Below are 16,304 nucleotides of genomic sequence, written 5' to 3' on the forward strand. Positions count from 1 at the left end.
AATGTTTATGTGTAGCGGAATATATTTAAATTTTGTGCATTTGTTATTGCTTGTTTTTTTGGGAGTCAAAGGTCGCACCGACACAATTATAGGTCATGTGGTGACTTTTCAGCTTTGATGACGGAGAAAGACCCCAGGTGCCCCCCCCCCCTCGTGCATTATTACATCACAGGCGGGCACCTGGGTATAACCACCGACCATCTTCACATGAAAAATTCAACAGCCCGAGCGAGGCTTCAACCCACATCGCTGAGGGGCAAGTGATATGAAGTCAGCGACCTTAACCACTCGGCCACGGAGACCCCGCATTTGTTATGGTATTTGTTTCAGTTGTAATGTTACGCCGTGCATATTGATGGAAATCGAAAACTGTGTAGAGTATGAAACCATTTATGTTACTTCGTGACATAGATTTATTAGTTTCAACAAAGGTAGAAGAAACAAAGATGAATAAACAATCGTTTAATTTCTAAAACCTTTTTAGATAAAACACCAGATATACAACATACTTGAATAATATTGTATTCCTGAAATATATATTTATGCATTGTTTGCATGAATTAAAACAGAATTTTAAGTATTTTAGATTAAAAGATCTGGAATGTCAGTCAGTAGATTTACTTTTAATACGTTCGCTCATAAAGTTTCGCTAATTCGCTTTGTGCTTTTCGTGACAAATCACAAGTTTATTCATCCTTTCCTGTCTTCGTGTCGTCACATCGAATATAGGAATATAGACAGAGAAACGTTGTGAATACTCTAGAAGCCATTTATTTTGTGGATCTATATGGAACTTGGTCAGAATGTTTGTCTTTTTAAAATCTGGACCAAGTTTGAAACTGGAATAGCTAACGTCAAAAATAAATATCTCTTGATTGAGGCCATAATTTGTCATCTGGGTTAAAAGGTAGGTCACTACGTTGAATCATAGATACGCATACATGAAACTTATTCAGAATATTTGTCTTTATAAAATGTAGAACAAATTTAAGATTAGGTAAAAATATAAAACTAGGTCATGGGCGTAGGAGCGAGTTTAACTTTGTGGGGGGGGGGGGGGGGCAAACCTTTTCGACCGGCGGCGAGGGGGGGGGGGGGGGGGGGGGGGGCGGCAAGGTACCCCCGGTGCATTATTCATGACAAAGCCTTGTACAGGGGCCAAATGGGCAATAGGCCCTCTCAAGCCTCTATGTTTTAGCAATCATTGAGTTATTCTGATGATACACATACGTCTAGGCACTGGACTCTCTTAATCAGTCATATTATGTATTGTTCTAATTAAGTGTGCTGTTTTTTTTACATTGTTCTGTTGAAGCCCTGGACATACAATCAATTAGCGCTGCATTTGTCTAATTGTGATATAAAGTTGTGGAAATATCATTTCCCTAGAATGGAAAATGAAAAACAAAAAAATACATAACGTTTACATGCGTAAACAGGCTTAATAGTTACATAGATTTTGCAGACGCTCAAACCGGAACTGTAGTGATTGCGCTGAATGATATAATATTTTATAAAATATAATCAAACAATCCTTGGCATGGCACGTACAGATTTCAGTACTCACACTACAGAAAGAGACAAGTCAGAATACAAGTGAAGTCCAAATGCAAATCAGAAATCACAAATGCAAATCAGAAATCAGGTTGAAAAGAATTATATAATGCTAACTAAGTAAGTAAATGTTATATTAGACTGCAGGTTATATCTCTTTTCCAAAATATTGGGGTGGGGGGGGGGGGGGGGGGCAAACTATAGTTGGGCCCCCCCCTCCTAGCTTTGGGGGGGGCCTGGCCCCCGCCCCCCCCCCCCCCTGCTCCTACGCCTATGTAGGTCACTGGGTCAGATCATAGAAAAACCTTGTAAACACTCTTAAAGTCTTATTTTCTACCTTATCTTTAGCAAAAAAAAGTCAGAATCTTTTTCGTTGTATAAAATTTAGGTCACGTTTTGAAAGTCTGTTATCTGGGGTCAAAAACCAAGCCATTAGGTTGATTCTTTAAAATAAAGTAACAATACTTTTTACTTGATGTTTATGAAACTTAGAATATTTGTCATCATGAAATCTAGATCACTTTTAGGTTATCTTGGATTAAAAACTAGGTCACTCACTGGGTGAGAACATAGAAAAAAAAACTCTGTGGACAATCGAGAGACCATATTCTGCCTATCAATATGAAAAATAGTCAATGTTTATCATTATGTAAAATCTAGGTTAAGTTTGAAATGATGTCATCTGGGGTCAAAAGCTATGCCAAATTATTGAAACACCTTCTTATAAATCTAGAGGTCACATATTCTATCCGATCCATACAAAACCTGGTTAAATGTTTTCTTATAAAATCTAAGTCGGGTTCTATCCTTGATTATCAGGATGTGTGTGTGTGGGGGGGGGGGGGGGGGTAAAAACAAATTCATAGTGTCTTATAAAATAAAAACATAGTTATAATTAAAACTCTAGAAGCAATATTTTTAACCTGTTTCTCCTGAAACCTTGTCCGACTGTTTACCTGTAAAAAATCTTTGTCGTGTTTGAAACTAGGTTATCTGATGTCCAAACAAGGTCACTACACCAGCTCACAGATAAACCTTGACATATGTTTTGACCTCATTTCAAACTTGCCCTAGATTTTATAAAGACATTCTGGCCAGATTTTATAAGGAAGTAGTAGAACTTATGAACTATATAGTATAACCATAGTTATTCCGTTACTTGACCTGTCGGCTTACTCAAACTCTTCTAACAAGTCGCAATACGGTTGGCTCTAGAATAATAAAAGAGACATTATTGACGTCGGACGACGACGACGGAAGACGAGCATGGGGTAATCACACTTCCTCTTCCTCTTTTGCTTGCACAACTTCTAATGTTGAATAACATTCAGGGAAAGTGTAATGACAGTAGGTAAAATACTTCTGGCGATATCTGTAACACAAATTTGCTTTGACAGACAGACAGACAGACAGACGAACAGACAAAACCAAATGTACATCCCCAAACCCACAAAGTGGTGGCATAATAAGCCAGACCTTATCACCCACAAAAACTTCATGAAAATCATTCTTATAATACAGGAAATATACAGCTATACTACAAGTTTTCAGGTGGACAATTTTCCTAAATAAATGTGTTTTAACAACTTGATCTGCAAACGTATTCAGTCAATCTCTTATCAGCATAGTTTTAAGAATATAGAAGAATTTAACTGTCTTACACTGTAGAAACAAAATGTGATTGAAATTTAACTAAATACACTGATTTATGTACATATTGAATTCAATAAAATGTTAAGACATTAAACACATTGTAATGGCCTGATATATCTCACTGTCAATTTAAAACTAAATTCTTGTATATCTCATATTTTTCATGCAAATCATGTATAATTACCATCACGGAAATACAAAAAATACAGTTATTTTGTGGTGCGTCTTACAGGGGTGGTATAGTACGTCATCAACAGGTGCGCGCAACACTTCCCGATGCGGCTTTTTTATGTCAAAACATCTCGATTCGGTGAGTAAACTTACGATTATTTCATTGGTAACGAATAGATTTGGAAATGACATATAGTCTAAAGTACCCGCATGTGTCTCTAGTTTATCACTGACGTTTGCATTTTTCAAGAAAGTCTTACGTTTAAGAGAACATTCGAGCACAATGCACTTCATGGAAACACTTCCCCATTCACCACACCATATTACATCGCATAAAAAGAGTTTTCTTGCATTTCTAACGACTAAATTCCTTGACGGGTGTTCTTTTATGGCAAACAGAGGTCAGTGATACCTTAATTAATTATTGCAATCTATAGTTTCAAAGAAATCAGTAATATAAAATTTCGCCTTCCCGATTCACCAGGTAAAACGATGCACTTCCCGGCTCACCGCCCGTGTGGCATCGTGTTATATGTAGCCCTTCAATTTATTTTGACGCATGGTACTTCGGTTGCCATACTAGCAAAACTAGTATTAAGCAATGAACGTTTATGTCAGTAAAAACAGTGTTTAATTTACCTTCAAGGGCTATATTATGACAGATTTACTCTTTCTTTTTCAGATCACAAAAGAAACACCGGAGATATTCTGTTTATCAGAATTAAATTATGAAGCTAAACATTTGGGGTTTAGCAGTATGATATCCGTAGACAGATGAACATAAACTGCATATAGTAATTCATGCATTTTTTGGGAATAAAATGACACGTAAAAAAAAACAGAATTGTAGAAAGAACAATACCCGCTTGTTGTAGATGTTTGTGAAAACGTCAGAAATGAAGACCACAAAAGTAGTCGTTGTTTGAGGCTCACTCACTGGCAATATGTGCAGACACCGTTTAAAACAGCTCACTGTTATGTGTGACCACTACCGTACAATAACTAGCCATGGACAGCTTTTGTAGACGGAATTTAATGTGATTTTGCGTGACCAAACAATTGTGAATTTTTATTGAAACATGTTTTGTTTTGTCTGTCTGTGTTGAAGTCACAGAGTCTTGTCAGTGCCTCTCCTTTCTTCTAAATAACATTTGACAGATTTTGATGAAAGGCAAAAGCAGTATTAAACTTTGTATGAAATGTAGTTGACACTAATGCTCATAACGGGTAAAACACAACAATGTAAATATTCTTGTTATCTCTATGTTTCGGTCAATAAACGTTCACAGATTATACTACATTGCCACTTTATCAATTTTTGTGTGTTTTTAATGAAATTTCTGAGTTATAATTAGCGTAGTTGCGCAAAACCTCAACATTTACCAGTTTAATGGTTTCAAGACCTATTATATTCTGATTTTTGTTGATCTCCACTTCATGTCTTTCTGTGGTGTCTGACTATTTCCAATTGTTGAGAATATGTGACATAGAGATGTACACTTCTTCTTGATCGAAGAAAATTAAAGCATACAATGTGGAACGAATTTATCAGATATGCGATCTTAATGAAACTTAACTGGTGAATTTCATTTTTTTAAATGTTGAGTTATAAAGAATTACGTCCAAAGTTAATGAAAGTTATCATTATACTCGTATTTATAGTGTGTATAAAATTTAGAATTGCTACAATCAGTATAATCTCTTCGTTGATTTGTGTAAATATATAACATTAGCTGATAAAAAGGAAGATGTTGCTATGTCTTGAGAGTGTATGTGCGTATTGTTTATGTCACAACGGCTTCCACTGTGTAAGGGTTTAAATAAAAAATCAGTAAAATTTCCTGTTTTAAATAATCTTTTATACAGCAACATTTTCAACAACTAAACAGTTTAAGAAAAGCAAAATAATTTACATTGCAAGTAAAATTGTTCTACCACTGTTCAAGCTCACTTCGAGTTTTAACATGTAATTGGGTGCACTAAGATTTGCAAGCAAAATCTGAACATTAGTCAAATGTTAAATCCTGAACCGTTTTCTAGTGTAGATTCAATTGATGTCCCATTCTACTACGTGGTAATTATAATTCGGTTGCAGTCACTCTTGGTCTTTCCCTACGCACATCTAAAACTCTTTAATAAGAACATTTCGTTGGCGCGATACAGTAATTTCTCATTTTTCCCGAGCAATTGTGATGATCACGTGGCCCTGAAACGTTAAACAAAATTAAATAGTAGCATATCATTAAAGACTAAACTGCATTGGTGCGACTTTATACCTTTAAAAATATATCAAAAGGTTGCTCCTTTAAAAAACAGCACATGATAATAATTTAACTGTATAATTTTGCTTTACTTAGCATAATTATCAATGCATATTCTTATTTGTCTCATCGAGTCTTGCCTTGTACTCAAGTTCGGAATCAAAGCCATCATACTCGACTATTTTCGATGACACGCCATATATAGTTATCATGGAAAACAAATTAGAGTATCAAGTTAACTAATGGTTTCCAAAATACTTTCTATTTATATTATCATGTGTCGAAGTGCCTATCTAACTATACCCCTTATTAAGGTTTATCTACTGTAACATTATTGAAATTAAATCAGTTATTTGTATCCATACCTTCAAGCAGCAACCGACAGTCGTGACAAAGTTTGGTACGGAGACCTAGTTGAGCGTTGAAATCCTTGTCTGGGGTAATTCCGTTAGAGGATGTTCTCCACTTCTCAAATATTATGTCGTACAGCTTTTGGAAAATATAATACGTCAATTATGTCTTGCATGCCGATCACTCAGCAATTCTTTTTAACATATAATGACAATTCCATTGAAGCAGACTAGAAGTTTTGTTTCCTTTTTCATCTTTCATGTACCTAAAATAACAAACATAAGGACATGATAGAACACAATTATATCATACATATGCACGTTTATAGTATACAACATATGTTCAAGATATGCCTCGTTCTTTTAATATTATCTTCAAATGCTTAAATGAAGTTTATGGACCATCTAGTGCAAGCACTCTAACAATCAGTTATTCGAATTAATAGAACTTCCAGGCAAGTGTGATCACATTTACATGAGCACCAGCCCGATGTTAGTCATGCCGGAAATTGGTGAGCCGGGAAGGACATCAATTCAGTTGGTGAACCGGGAAGGCGAAATTTTAGTTTACTGATTTTTCGGAAAGTTTAGATTCTAATGACTAATCAAGGTATCACTGACATCTGTTTACCATAAAAGAACACCCGTCAATGCTTGGATTTATCAGAAATGCATGTAAACGCTTGTTATGCGACATAATATGATGTGGTGAATAGGGAAGTGTTTCCATGAAGTGCATTGTGCACGAATGTTCTCTTAAACGGAAGGCTTTCTTGAAAAATGCAAACGTAAATGATAAACTAGACGCATGTGCGGGTACTTTCGACTATACGTCATTTCCGAATCTATTAGTTATCAATGTAATAATCGCAAGTTTACTCACCGAATCGAGATGTTTTGACACAAAAAAGCCGCATCGGGAAGTGTTGCGCGCACCTGTTGATGACGTACTATACCACCCCTGTCTTAATTACAAGATGAGCCATGGAAATCACGAGGATTTCGTGAGTCGGGAATCCTATACATAGGACAGAGGGAATTCGTACCGCGTATGAGAAGGAGCTTGTTTTCAGTAAAGAAGGTATGAATTTTGTTTTAATATGTAGACATTTTGAAGTGTAGATTCTAAATCAGCAGCAGTTATGTGATATTTACAAATATAATAGGGTAATCATAACCAGAACAGAACCTTGCTATGCATGTGTGCAATGTATCCGTCATAAGCAGGTACTTCCGCCATTTTGAATTTAGAATGACCTTTATTTGTGTAAAAAGATACTATTTTCAGCATACATAAAAGTAGAGCAAGGTGTAGAGAAGATTTTTTCTATGTATGGTGGACGAAACTGTCTAAAAACTGTAAGACAAGTCTCAGACGCAGAGTGAGCAAGATTTAGCAATGATCCAAAATTCCTTTTAGGGATAAAGACTGGAATCGGACTTATGCGCTGCTTATCTCAGCAGCTCATGGAAAATTCTTCGGTAGCATGTTCGTCACTTTCCACGATAATTACCGAAATTGCTAAACGTGTTCAGGTCAGCTCTAGAAGAAGAAGCTCTAGTTTTTCATTGAAGAATGATATTTTTGATTTTATTTCACAGTTTCATAGATTTAAAAGTAATTATAAATGTAAATGTGCAAAGAAATGGATATAAATACACTGGCTGTACATTACCAGGTCTAGGAAAGTGGTACATTTACAGATTATCTGTGTTTACAGACTTTTCAATCTATAAATTTACAGATTGTGTGTATGAAAACTGATGAAATTACATTTATTCTCAAAACCGCAGCTTGAATTGAATTGGTTTGTTTACAGTATGCATACATTAAGGTCATTTGTGAGTTTCAGCCATTTTTGTTGACTTTGAGTTTATGGCATTTTCAGAAAAATCAGTCAACAGAAATGACTGAAAGTTACAATTGACCTTTATTTATGCATACCATAAGTAAATCAGTTAATTTCAAGCTGCGATTTACAGTCTGAATATGATTTTAGCAGTTTTCAAACATTTGATCTGTAAATTTATAGATATAGATTATCTGTAAATTTACAGATAATCTGTAAATATACCACTTTCCTAGACCTGATTACTGCGATGTCAACAACGGACGCAGTGGTCCAGTTCTAACATTGTCTAAGTAATAGATACAGTACGAGTTTTTCTTCGAAAGTCACCGCTTACAGACGTAAGAAGCCGTTTCGCTAGGACGATCACCAATATTCATCCTAGCGAAACGGCTTCTTACGTCAGAAAGAGGACACTCTTGAAGAAAAACGAGTAACTGTATATGACTTATACGACGATAATTATACAGAATATTTTAATGAATGAATAAATAAATGAATATATTTTTTTTTCGAAAGATAAACATTAAATTATTATCGTGTGCCTTTCTAAATTTACTGTATCAACTAGTGGTATAACCCGAAATTTTCGTGCATTCAAATTTCAAACGGGTGGCAGTACATGTGTTTGTACAATGGTATACATCACTACATTATATACATATAAAAATGACAGACGCTTTTTGACGAGGAAACGAACGAACAGGACGAAATCCTAGACCTCTTAGCACTATCCTTGACTGTTTACATTGAGGCATCGGAGCTCCGTTGCTGGATGTGTCATTTTGTCATGTAGGTACGATATATTTTATCTGTTTATAAATATTACGTTTCAACAGTTTAATAGAGGTTTGTTGTGATTTTAATCTTGGGTCTATAATATCTGTTAGCAATACACATGCCTTAATTTTTTAAAAACAGCCTGTTAAACGGAAAAAGGCCACAATACTAAGCTCAACTGAGGACATAATGCTCTTTAAGGATCGATGAATGCTTGCTCCGTGTTTATATTGATTACCTTGCTAGATCATTGTGTATCTAACTTGAACACAATACTCAAACGAATATCACCAGGCAGAGTGTTATTTATAAACAAATAACAAATTGTTTACTTTTCTCGTAAGAAATTAAAAAATATTTAGGGCCTAACCACCGTTAGGGAACTTGAGAATACACTGAAATATAACAGATTGTTCGAGTTTTGCCGATAACGAAAAAAAAAAAAAAATCACTGTTTTGACTGACATGCAATAGCTTGGTACTTACTTACGTCATTGAACGTTTTAAAAAAACGTTGCCTCAGTCGTACTTATTTATGACGTTGTTTTCATTTATTACAGAAACCTTGATGTTTCCGGTATGGATGCGCAGGCGTGTTTCCGATTATTTCTCGGTTATGTCTCTGTCATTATCATCATGTATTGCCTAACCATATCAGGTGTGTGAAACTTTTTGTCGATAAAGAAAATTTGTGTTGTTTGTTGTGTTTTTTTAACAACAATGTGATTAAATTATTTCGAAGGCTACGTACATCATATAATTCTTGTAATTATATATAACACATGAAGGTGAGATAAAGTTATGATTATATTTTAAGTAGCTATGTAAAAAGGACAATTTCATTGTCAGTTGACTGAAGTTGGTATAAAAGTAGATTTGATCTCGAATTTTCAATTATCAAAATCATGCGAGGACTCCTTGTTAATGATTCTCGGCAAGCTTAAATAGTTATTCAGTATGTAAAGTTAAGCATCTGGAATTTTGTTTGGATTTTTAGCTCTCGCAGACAAGAGTTATAGCCCATGACTTAGAAAAGAATATGCATTTTTGGTCATATGCACATCATGCTTGTTCACCTGTGGAAGTTTGAAGCAAATCAGGCTAATAGTGGTCTCTGTGAAGTTAGCAGAATAGCAGAATAACTCCAGCAGAACAGCAAAATAACTCCAGCAGAATAGCAAATAACTCCAGCAGAATAGCATGCTTTATTTGGTCTCAAAGTTTTGGTTACCAATAAGAATTTCATAACACACATTCTGAAAACAGTTATAGGAGGTAATCTTCGTGTTTTAAGGCTGGCAAAATGACAGACTAAACTGATTTACTAACAGTCATTAAAGCAATACTGGTAAAACGTATGTCACAAAAAGAGTCTTAGGCTAATGTTAATTGTGCGAGGTAATATGCGAGACGTATAATGTATAAAGTCGGTCTTAAAGTTGTTCTTTTAGCTGACAAAAATGGTTTTCAAACACGTAATAATGGTAACATGTTTACCGTAAAAATAGTCAGGCTAATTTTAATTGTCATACAGATGCGAGGTAAAATAAAATAAAATCATTTAGCATTTTTGTCTTTTTAATGTTGTTCTGCTATTCTGCTGGAGTTGTTCTTCTATTCTGCTGTTCTGCTATTCTGCTGGGGTTATTCTGCTATTCTGCTGGGGTTATTCTGCTGTTCTGCTGGAGTTATTCTGCTATTCTGCTAACTTCACAGAGACCACTATTAGCCTGATTTGCTTCAAACTTCCACAGGTGAACAAGCATGATGTGCAGATGACCAAAAAGGAAGGAATTATTTTCTGTGATTATTTTTACCACAGTTATGGCCCTTTGATAGTTTTGCTATATAGAATATAGAGAAAAATCTTTTGTCTAAAAACTTTGCCATTGAGAGGATTGTACAGTATGTGGGTGGCATCAGTGTCAAATGGACACAATTCTAGTTTTTAAAGATTTTTATGTTTGTTAAAAGTATCCCCACCCCTGTCGCATTAACATGTCCTCACTCCCCGAAAAATAGAATAAATATATTCTTTTTATTTTTAGCAACCCGTGTTTGTTAATATTGTCTCTTTGCACCCCGTTACCCTCCACCCATCTTTCACTTCACCTCCCAAAATATGCTTGTGTATCTTCATATAGGCGCTCAGTATCCCGTGACAACACAACCCCTGATACATTAGGCTACCTACCGCAAAATATGATATTCACTTTTAGTTCCACTTCGTCCCCAATACTTTGATATATATTTAGTTTCACTTTAGTTTAACCATATTTAATGGAAGTTGTGTATTGGGATTTATAGGCTGCCCTGATGGTTGGACAAATCGCGGAAATTCCTGTTACTTCTTCAGTGTCGACGAAAAAGCTTACGAAGAGGCAGAGGTAAGTTCATTGTCAGTTCTTTAGAAGTAATTATGTCCTGTTGCAAAAAATGTTCTTCGCACTAGTTTAGTTTCATTCACCCGGTTGGCGCAATGCCGACACTTATGGATAAGGCCGCCGACTTCAAAACATTTGCCTGCTCACCGTTGTGGGCTCGAGCCTTTCACAGGCAATTCCAAAAAGTAATGTAACTGGCTTGCAGGAGGTCAGCTGTTCTACCCATTTACCCATTTGTGCCTGAGATAATGTTCGTAGAGGCACAGGGCGTCTTTTAACTGCGTCGGTGTGACTGAAAACTTAACAAAAACAAAAATAAATCCTTTTCAACTTAAAACAATAAAAAAAAAAATCATCAGGATGAAATGTATTACTTCTAAAAGACAGTGCGTCCTAAATAACAATTGCGCATATGACGTTATGTATTAAAACTGGTGCATACTTCCGTTGAGTCAGAAGCTTTTGGAGCCTTAGGGGTGGATCTCGGGAGCGTTGATCTTGATGTGGTCCATAAACACGAATTCTCGGGGTTCGAGGGAGACGCTTGACTCCTTGATGTGTAACGAGGGTACCGGCGCGCTTGATTCCCTCACTTGATTGTGTGTAAAACCGATGCCCGGTACCGGGGGCGCTTGATCTCCATGGTCTTTATGGTAAGGGGCGAGGGTACTGAGCGGCTTGGGATCTTTGAAACAACTCTGGTCCCGGGCGTTTTACCACCGGAGATAAATTATCTCGGTCCTAGGCTCTTCATTTCCTTGAATCGTGACCGATGACGAAACATCTTTTGTATAACACCGTATGCACTAAGCAGAATCAATTAAAAGTTGTTGGGCTCTTGTATAACTGATCAGGGTATTGATACCGCCTAACTATTTACCCTCAACTCGGATATTACCCGAACATACAGTTACTAAAAGATTCCTATTTCTATTGTGAAATGACATCACAAAGTTTGTAGTTTTAACCGTTTGAATATGGAAGTTCTTAGGGCAAGCAGTCCGTTTTGGTAATTAGTTCTGGTTCGACTGCTTTGTTTTCAAACAGAAGAGCCTTTGATGTCACGGTTTCGTCTGCGTGAGCGTCTCAGAAGTTTTCTATGTTTGCTCGATTTTCTTTTCACAAACACAGTTTGAACGGTTGCGGCTAAATTGTACTAACGTTGTTATGTTCTCAATTTTGCAGAACGCCTGTATGACTCTTGGTGGCTATTTGTTAGTAATGGAAGAACTCGCCGAATACACACTTGTCAAGGAAGTAATTCAAAATACCAGGATTGACGGTAAGTGTTTTAAAAATCTGGGAAAGTTTGGTATCATTTGAAAGTGTAAGTTGTCTTCTGAAAAAAGTATATATAAATTAATGGCACAAATAAGTTACAGAATGTTTTTTTTCTTCTTTATAGTTTTCAATGATACTCCATCAGAAATCCAATTATTACAGTGTAAGATTTATCATTTCGTAGTCAAAAACATGACTGTAGTCAAGCGTTCGTATTTTTATGGTCATCTTATTTACTAATTCTAGTACAGCTGACACAACTCTTTCAAATGATACTAAAAAACATGGTTCGCCAGGCATCGAAATGTTATCTATTTAGGATCGGATATTGTGCGTTTTATTCGACCTGGCGGGGCAGAGTTAATTTCTGACTTATGCAAATTGTGGTAATCTAGAAAAACGAGCAAAATAGGTAGAGTAATCTTTCGGTAAACAACCACTAAAATTCAACGCTACATTGTTTACAATGTAAGGTAGATGGCCACTGAATAAGGAATCAGATTGCCAAATATACTACATATCCTGCACAATAATGCAGCGGACTGTCGCGAAACCCGCCCCGACAGGCCGATTAAAACGCACAATACCTTGTACAAAACATCTCAATTGAAGGCAAAAGGTTTTTTTCCTTCCTATTCTATCGTCGCAATCGACTTGATGTTTGCATTACAGCCACTCTTAACCTGTACCCTGCTAAATTTCTAAAATTGACTGGTCCATCATTCAGTTTGGGCGGTACCATTAATGTTTCGAAGGGATGTTCACTGAAAATTTACTGACTGAATAGCGAACAGTGCAGACCATGATCAGTGCAGGCTGATGTTGGTCTGCATTGGCCGCCAAAGCAGAATCACTTGCCGCCAGCAGGCTAAACGATAAAAATTGTTGCAATTTGAAAGTTTTCTTACTATTTTAGCTTAACTTAATTTTAGAAGATATATGAGGCATTGTTGTCCCCCGCCTTTTTCGAAGAAAAAAAGGGGATATAGAAATAGCCGTCCTTCCGTCCGTCACGCTTCGTATCCGGTTCATAACTGTGTCATCCATAAAGAAAGGGATTTTAAAATAACTTGGCATAAATGTTCCCCATAATGAGACGACGTGTCCTGCGCAAGGCCCAGACCTCTAGCTTCAAGGTCATGGTCATACTTATAGGTCAAAGGTAACAGGGTATATTTCGTGTCATTTCCATAACTGCCATTCATCAAGGGATTTTGAAATAACTTGGCATAAATGTTCCCCATAATGAGAGGACCCGTCATGCGCAAGACCCAGATCCCTAGCTCCGAGGTTAAGGTCACACTTAGAGGACAAAGGTTAACAGGGTCTGTCTCGTGTCCGGTCTATAACTCTGCCATTCATCAGGGGATCTTGAATAAATGTTCCCCATAATAAGAGGACGTATCATGCACAAGACCCAGACCCCTAGCACTAAGGTCAATGTCACACTTGGAGGTTAAAGGTTAACATGGTCTGTTTCTTGTACGGTCAATAACTCTGCCATTCATACAGGGATTTTAAAATTACTTGGCACGAATGTTCCGTATAATGAGTCAATTTGTCTCATATCTCAGTTATTACGAAATGGATTTGATTCAAACTTGAAGTAGTTGTTCCACATCATCACCCACATCATATGACACAAGGTGCATAACTATTGCACCAATAATTTATGAATTATGCCCCCTTTTTGCTTAGAATTATTCTTATATAGTGTTTTGATACACTTTATCTTTACCTCTCTTATTACTTAATATTTTTGACACAGACTCAAACTATTGTGCAATATCTTCATCCACCATTGGAGTCATTAAACACTCCAGTGACAGCTCCAGTTTCCTCAGATGTGCCCCGTTTCACTATCCCGCCTCAAAATAGTCGAGCGCGCTGTCTCCTGTGACAGCTCTTGTTTAATCTAGGAACTATATCAAAGACTGCAAGTATAGCACAAAAACAGTTCACATAAAACGGAAAACATTGCGTAAAAGCATCCGCTCGGACATGTTCTATTTATAGTCCAAATGAGGGTTTTCCTTTGTTACTATTAAAATCAGACGAAACTGCAGGAAGTAGTCGACTTCTCTGTCTTTTTCGCAAACATGACAGTTTATTTATTTAGTTGGGTTTTACGGCGCACCAACACAGTATAAGTTATATGGCGCCAAACAGGATTACAAATTTTGATTCCACATCTCATTTACATCAAAATAAAAACATGAGGTATGGAATCAAAATTTGCATACCTGCTTGAATCAGAGTTCCTGCAAAACCAAGTGTTAAGACCCTATTAGTCGCCTCTTACGATCATGAAAGGGTAAGACAGTGGTTCCAGTTATACACAGATCGTCCCAAAAACAAACATGACAAAGCGGTGTAAACATGCACAGAAGCAGTCTAAAACAATAACGTGCAGATTACATTATGTCAGGGGTGTGCGTACTATGACAGGTATAAATGTCCATAAATTCTTCACAATAGTAACTAAAATAACTGAAATATGTAAAGTCAGAAATGAAGCGATCTTCATTTTCAATAAAATCTTAATATATGTAATTGATTTACATTTTGTTATCATATTATTGTACGTGAAACACCCTCGAATTAATAATAGACTGTCATAAAACGCAAACGCCCGTTGGACCGAAACGTGTAGGCTTGACCAATCGGTGGACTCGTTACATCCTGCCGCTTGGATACATTCTGCTTCCCGACTTCTTGTAGTAGACACGACTACATTTGGGGAGGCAAAATAACCGAAAACAGTATAGGCTGAACACCACTAAATCCAGCTGTTCTTTATCTCATATAAAATCCACTTACTTCATAACGGTTTTTCGACATTTTCTAGCATATCAGATTTTCAGAGACTTATATTCCCATAAAGAACTAGATCGCTACTTTACAAAAACAAAAAGAAAAGGGGTTGTTAACTTTTATATAAGAAAACTACAGTTCGTTAAATACAACCCGCTGAACTTACTACTTTTCGCTTCTTTCAGTTTCTCTTTTCGAGACATTAAATTCTTACGCCGCCATTTTTACCTAGCATGCGATAGGAACATGCCGATTTCAATAGAATGCAAAGTGATACATACTGAAACGCGGTAGGGTAAAAGTAAGCACGTTGCTGTCGAGAAAATGCACTAGGAAAGGAAAAAAAGATTAGTACTATTTATGACTTCTTGTGATAGACCAGCGGAGGCTTACATTCTATTTGGTAGTGATCAGCCTATATAGGCTTGGAGGCATAGCTCCAATGTTAATATGTATTGAAGTATATCTATACCGTACTTTCTTTTGTTTAGAATATTTGTCAAGATTTCACATGTCTAAGCTTTATTACAAACTTATATTGCATTCAGAAATTATGGATTATCATTGACTGTAATAATAGAACATAAACTTCCTAAAACGGATCCGCAATTCGTAATTCTAGGTATTTGCAACCATTGCAACAACACCACTTCTTTGAATTTTTACGGGGCACTAGTGATTTTTCAAGGAGCTGTGCGTTTTAGGTAGCACCTAATTTCATATTAAGCCAAGTAAAAAAGCCAATTATTTTTTAATATAAAACGAGTACTAATACAGATGCTAAGTCACAGGGACAAAAAGACGCGATCAATTTACTGGAAGCAGCCATATTGGAAGGAAGCTTAAACTTGTTGCATTGTCATACGACCGAGCATAATTTGCAATGCGGCGCTGTCGCAAGTTTCGCACAGATCTTTTAAAAATATTCAGAAGGAATGATTATATATTTATTTAGCAAAGTTGATCTGGCGCTATTTCTATTTTCTGATGTTCGCGTCCATTTACTTAAGAGAGATCCGTAACAGCCCATAAACATCTCTGAAGCTGAAATGTTTTAGCTGTTATCAAAAGAATCTCAAAAAACTTTCAAAAAAAAGTTAAAAAAAAAAGGAAACAAAAGTATTACTAGTAAAATTTTTGCATTTTTCACCTGAGAACGATTCTCTTTGGGTACGAAACTGTCTATGGAGAGTTTTCACGGGTATT

At 36.3% G+C, this 16,304-nt stretch overlaps 1 protein-coding gene and 2 long non-coding RNA genes across 3 annotated transcripts in view; 2 read left to right on the forward strand and 1 right to left on the reverse strand.

The window, feature by feature from the left end:
- The first annotated feature begins 3,437 nt into the window (after nucleotides 1–3,437).
- On the forward strand, nucleotides 3,438–4,673 carry LOC128555427 (uncharacterized). Its single transcript, XR_008370054.1, has 2 exons — nucleotides 3,438–3,517; nucleotides 4,061–4,673. It is a non-coding gene; the product is annotated as an uncharacterized LOC128555427 (long non-coding RNA).
- A 551-nt stretch (nucleotides 4,674–5,224) lies between these two features.
- LOC123523888 (uncharacterized) lies at nucleotides 5,225–6,940 on the reverse strand. Its single transcript, XR_006681188.2, has 3 exons — nucleotides 6,873–6,940; nucleotides 6,005–6,255; nucleotides 5,225–5,584 (listed from the first exon to the last, which is right to left on the reverse strand). It is a non-coding gene; the product is annotated as an uncharacterized LOC123523888 (long non-coding RNA).
- LOC123523883 (E-selectin-like) overlaps nucleotides 6,933–16,304 on the forward strand; it is a 46,540-nt gene continuing 37,168 nt past the window's right edge. The window contains exons 1-4 of the mRNA XM_053539444.1: nucleotides 6,933–7,070; nucleotides 9,180–9,277; nucleotides 10,927–11,006; nucleotides 12,189–12,285. Coding sequence (XP_053395419.1) covers nucleotides 9,199–9,277; nucleotides 10,927–11,006; nucleotides 12,189–12,285 — 256 coding nt within the window. The 5' untranslated portion in view covers nucleotides 6,933–7,070; nucleotides 9,180–9,198. The remainder of the gene's footprint in view (nucleotides 7,071–9,179; nucleotides 9,278–10,926; nucleotides 11,007–12,188; nucleotides 12,286–16,304) is intronic.

This window comes from Mercenaria mercenaria, chromosome 3, assembly GCF_021730395.1.
Source record: "Mercenaria mercenaria strain notata chromosome 3, MADL_Memer_1, whole genome shotgun sequence".
Taxonomy (NCBI): Eukaryota; Metazoa; Mollusca; class Bivalvia; order Venerida; family Veneridae; genus Mercenaria; species Mercenaria mercenaria.